We start from the raw sequence: 5,716 nt of genomic DNA, 5'->3' as shown, positions 1-5,716 counted from the left end.
TACCCTGAATTATATGATAAATAAAGTTCTCATCAACTATATGTATAAAATACTAAGTGCAGTTTTTATATGGCTTTAATAATCCTTGATAAAAGCTGTGGTAAGGCTCCAGGAAAGCAGGATTCTGGGAACATGGTCCTGGGGAGGGTTAAACACCCGTGATCCATGAGGCCTTTCAGCCACTCACTTATCACGCCTCATCACCCACGCTTATTGAGCACTGACTCTGTCAGACACTATTAGCGCACAGAGGTGAGAAAACAGACCTGGTTCCAGCTGTCATGGAACTTCTGGTCTTGTGGGGAAAAACAAACAATACATATGTAAGTACCAGTTTAGAAAGTGCTACTGAAGAGATGATGTGATGCCCCTGAAGGGTGACAGAATAGGCCATCTCATAATACGCCACTTTGGTACAAGGATTATTTTGAGCTAAAGGTGCTTGAATACAGCAGGTACAAGAAAGACACTCCGACTCCCTCTTTTCTTCCTGAAAGCAGGAGAGAGAGCCTCCATGTAAAAGATGCCCTCCTACACCAGGAAGAAACATGACCAGAGACAGGGTATTCGGGCGAAGAGAATTCTGTACAAATAGACCGACCTTGTTAAAATGACTCTTATCCTCCTTTAGTCTCCCCATATATTTTAGTTACTTTTCCACAATTGCCTCTCTTTGTTCGACCTATTGTACAAACACTTTAGGCCTAGCCACTTCTTTCAATCTTCATTTTTCTTTGGAGCTTCCTATATATGTGTAAAAATTTGTATGCTTTTCTTCTATTAATCGGTTTTATGTCAATTTAATTCTCAGACCCTGCTGGAGACTCTAAGAGGACAGAGGAAAAGTTTGCCTCCTCTACATTCAGAGAATGCCTGGTGGTGGGTGGGAGGGAACACACTTGGATATGGTCATCAGGGAAGAACCATCTGTGGATGTTGTTGCACTTAAGCTGACACAAGCCAGAGACCAAGCATTCCAGACAAGGGAAGAGCACATAAAGAGACTACTCAAAGTGGGAAAGGGATTGGTGTACTCTGAAAACCAAAAGGAGGCCAGTGTGTCTGGAACACAGGAGGGATGGGGGAGGCAAGAAGCAGGTGTGGTAAGGAATAGGTGGATCACAAAGGGCCTTGTCAGCCAGGTAAAATATGTCAGGGTTTTAAGATGGGAATGATATGATCTAACACATTTTAAAAGGCCACTTTGGCAGCTGAGTAAAGAATGGGGAAGAGTAAAAGCAGAAATCAAAAGCTATTATAAGAATCCTGTGTTGGCAGCAAAGGAAACATAAGGTGGATTTTAGATAAAGCTGACAAAGAGACCATGCCTCGAGGGAGGAAAATAGAAGTGTCTTATCACAAATGCTCCTTGAAGATGAGTAAGATGAGGACAGCCTCTATTGCTGGAGTAACACAGGGATTGCAGATGATCTTGCTAAGAGCAGGTTCCATGGGCACTGAATGCAGACCCAGTGTGATGAAGGGCAAACACTAGATGAGGAAGAGGACACAAGTCTAGACAATTTCAAGGAGGTTTGGGTTTGAGCATTAAGAGGGACAGAGAATAGGGCAATAGACAGAGTGGCGGGGTGTGAAATTGAGGGAGGGATTTACTTTGTTCTGTTTTGCAGATGGGAGATACTAGAGTATGATGTGAAGAAGATGATGAATGTTATGGAAGAACAGGAAAGAGACAAAATCTGAAGTAGCAAAACCCTCTGGAGGGCAGAAGGTGATGGATGGGTCTTGGGCATGACACAGACAAAATGGGCTTTAGTATTTGATGGGAGATGAGGCTCTTCTAGAATGACAGAAGAACATGAGGAACAAAAGCAAGTAGAAGCTGGTGAGTTTCCTCTGAGGATCCTCAAAATGGCAAGGATGAGACTGAACTAACAAGGCTCTGGGACTTGTTCTCCCTCCAACCAGGGTAGGCCAACTGTTATCTGCTTTACATATTGGAATTCAGCACAGGAAGCATTTAGCTGCTAAGAACAGCTAAAATACATAGTTGCTAAGAAGAAAAAGAAAGACTATTGCCTTGACCAGTCACCTTAAATAGCCTCACTTTTGGAAAAACTTTTTATTATGGAAATTTGCAAACAAAAGCCGATAGTGAGATACATGAACTCTGTGTACCTGCCAGACAGTTTCAACAATTACCAATTTATGGCCAATCTTGTGTATCTATATGTTGCCCTTATGTCCAAACATCACCTTGGATTAATCTGAAGTAAATCCTACCAACCAGTCTTGTCGTGTTATGTTATTCATTATTCATTTTCTAACAACAATCCAGTGAAGCAGAGATGTTATATATTTCCATTTTAGAGATATAAAAACTGATAGGTTAATTAGACAGAATCAAAATTTTACCCTTTACCAGATCAAATCTTTATAGGCTTTCTCATCTCACAGACCATAAATTTGGGAGAAGCATTTGATCACCAGTTTAAATTTTGTCAAGAAAATACTTTTTTGTCCCCTCTTTACTGCATATGTCATTTTATAAGATATAGAGTATTTTAGTACCAAAAGTAGAAAGTACGAAGATAAAGTAGTGCTCAGTCTTATCCTAAGGGTCAATTTATCTTATACTAATATGTCTTCCCTCATGTATCATTCTGCCTTTCAATTTCTCATTTGGCTGTTGAAACTTTATTTCAGAACGAATGAAAATATGGTTCTAAATCCATATGGACTGATAGCTCAAAAGAAGCTAAAGAAATAAGAAGGTAAGAAAATGAGGAGAAATGCCATACAGATGGTCTTTTTAAAGTGAAATATTCAAAACCTGACAAGCCCAATATGAAAGAGGTAAGTCAAGATGTTAAAATACAAGCATGCCACCTAGGAATTAATGGCAGATCTTCTGTTTTTGAAACAATAAAATTGGAGTAGCCCTTTATTTTGGAAGGAACAAGAATCATACAAATGTAAGAAGTAGAACTATAATTGTCAGCAAGCTGTATAAGTAGAAACTACAAATGCAAACCAAAGGATAGGCTTTTCTTGAGCCCAGTATGGAAACAATCTTGCAACATGTAGACAACATATACCACAGGAAGTGAGTTACCTCTGCATATGTAAGAAAACAATCTGGTTTAACACTTTCTTTTATCTTTATGTAGGAGGTGAAGAGTATATCTGAATGTAACTAACTTCCAGAAATGGTACAGAGAAACCTTTGATTTTTATTGGGGGAGTTACTGGAACAGGAATCAAGCTTCAGCAAACAGAGGCCTACTGGGGGACTATACATTTTGAAGATATTCTTTGCTTACTAAGCATAATAAATCCAGTTAAGGATTGCTGGCAAGCTTCAGCAAAGGAGGCCTCTCTCAGCCAGCCCCTGGGACCACCAGGGAGAACACTGTATATAGAGCACTGGGCCCCCCAAAAAGTAGTTAGGATCCTGCAAACATTCCTGGGTTGGACCAGCCATGTAACAACATGCAGGCCTAGTGTCCGGTTACTTCCACAGCAGAGCAACACCAGCAGGACGGCAGTGATAATGGTGATGATGCCAGATAATGCCCAAACTTTATGGAAAGAGGAATTTTGATGCAAAGTGAAGAGATTTCTGAATGCATAAAGGTTTTAGCTTTAAGAGGTACAGGAGTCCAGTGATGGTGGCTTGGATGAAGGAACAGACCCAAGGCCACCGAGGAATGACATACAACTGGATAAAACCTAACAATTTGTCCAGATCTGAGTACCAAGTAAAGCCAGTCCAAAGAGCAGGACACTTAAGGTACCAGGTGGCTGGCTACTTTGAAGGCCTTTATCTTCGATGACAGTTTTGCTGGACCAGAATGATATTCCTCTTCACAAGGCAAAGACTTTAGGGTAATTCTCAGCAGAGTCTATTAATTGTTCCACAATAGCCTTTCTCCCCTTATTTTTTAGCAATAAAACCCCTGATTTTTTTTAGCTGGATACATTTCTCAGACTCCTTTGCAGCTAAGTGTGGTCAATGGGTTCATTTCTGGCCAATAAGATAAAAGACCTAACAAATGCAACTTCTTCATCCCTTTCTCCTTCCAGCTGGCTGGAATGCAGATGTGATGGTTGGAGTTCAGACAGCCATCTTGGACCAAAAGGGCCCATTAAGAATGGCGAAGCAGCAATTTAGAAAAAGCCCTAGACTTCAGACTTTACATGCAAAAAATTAAACTTTACAGATTTCTGTCATATGTTGCTAAACTTAATCCTAACCAACACAGGCTCCCAAAGGGGGAACAAAAAGTCAGGGAATAGTTATTTTACAGATAAGAGCAGAGTATTTGCCAGCTTTTTCTCAAGCAAACTGGGAGGCTCCCCAACATGCAAAGAAGCTTTTATGCAAAACATGTTTAGAATACCATACATTAACTAAATCAGGGCACTCAAGGACTCCTGGAGCTGAATATAACTTGATTAAAAATGGTTTAACAACCAAGATGTACTGGGGAGTGGTGTGGGGATAGGGCCTCCTTCATGCATTTGGAAGATAAATGGCCACTAGAATTCAGTGTTGATAAAATCTTTGACTTAACCTGCACAAGGAAATAAAGAATTCCTAAATTATTTGCAGGCAAATAAACACAAAATAAGGAGTAACCAAAATTTTTTGAGAGCACTAAAAGAGAGGAAAACATACTGTAGAATGTATCAACTATAGAATATATGAAATCCTACATGAGAAAAAAAAATTGTTCTGAAGACTGAAAATTCAAGTGACATGAAACGGCATAAAAAGCAGTAATGGAGAGGCCATATATTGCTATGAGTTAAATTTGCTTCTTAATGGGACCATGAAGCTGGTCCTCTCCCAAATCGTTATAAAAATAGCCCAACAAATCCTTAAAAGCATATAAAAAGTCAAAGAGTGATGTATCAGTCCTGATACATAACAGAGGCAATGCTCATTTGGAACTTGTTAAAAAAAAAAATTAGCTCTTTAAGAAATAAACCCAAGGATCTTAAATTACCTCCCAAAGGATTAGAAACACTGACCTTGGGGACTCTCTGCTCAGCACAGTGCACATCTCGTAGAGGAGCCAATGCTGTCACAAATCCCTGCTGCTCAAAATATGTGCTGTCCTCCAGCATTTCCTAACACTCAGGCTCATCAAATTAACTGGTTTGAGGATGTGTCTATTTGTTAAAAGTACTAGAGTGAGGAATAAGACTATTAAAAACTGATTTTATCAGCTATTCCACATAGCAGCAAACCTTTTGGTTCTAAGGCTGAAGCATAAGGGTTAATGACAACCCTTGGTTAAACTTCAATAGTTTATAAGATAAGCAGCAGAGTGAGGATGAGGTTTGAAAAATCAGTTAAAAATACCAACAAAATTTTTCATTGCATGATGCAAACGTACTTAACATTATTGAAATGTACTTAAGAATGGTTAAAGTGGTAAATTTTAATGGTATGTGCTTTTTACCACAATTATATTTTCAAAAAAATATTATATGATTCAAACCACTTTCACATTTCTGGCCTAGAATTGTTACCTAAGATTCTACTAATCATATCTTCCTTAAATTTTGATGACAAGAGTTGGCTCGACATGGCCTCTTGTTTCTCACTTGTTTTAGATCTCATATTCTGTAACTTCTGTGGGGGAAGACACTAGTCTGTGAAAACATAACAAATCTAAAAATAAAGTAATAAGTGCAAGCTGGGAATTCTGGGCAAGACTTTGGTTTTAAGTCTGTGAAGATATCA

General features: G+C 39.1%; 1 protein-coding gene across 1 annotated transcript in view; it reads right to left on the bottom strand.

Moving 5' to 3' along the window:
* EIF2AK4 (eukaryotic translation initiation factor 2 alpha kinase 4) overlaps positions 1 to 5,094 on the bottom strand; it is a 103,702-nt gene extending 98,608 nt beyond the window's left edge. Inside the window, exon 1 of the mRNA XM_011355148.2 lies at positions 4,999 to 5,094. Within this exon, the coding sequence (XP_011353450.1) occupies positions 4,999 to 5,094 (96 nt within the window). The remainder of the gene's footprint in view (positions 1 to 4,998) is intronic.
* Positions 5,095 to 5,716: the final 622 nt, after the last annotated feature.

This window comes from Pteropus vampyrus, unplaced genomic scaffold, assembly GCF_000151845.1.
Source record: "Pteropus vampyrus isolate Shadow unplaced genomic scaffold, Pvam_2.0 Scaffold19, whole genome shotgun sequence".
Lineage (NCBI taxonomy): Eukaryota > Metazoa > Chordata > Mammalia > Chiroptera > Pteropodidae > Pteropus > Pteropus vampyrus.
The sequence above is the reverse complement of the archived record's forward strand: the minus strand, read 5'-3'. Positions and strand labels throughout refer to the sequence as shown.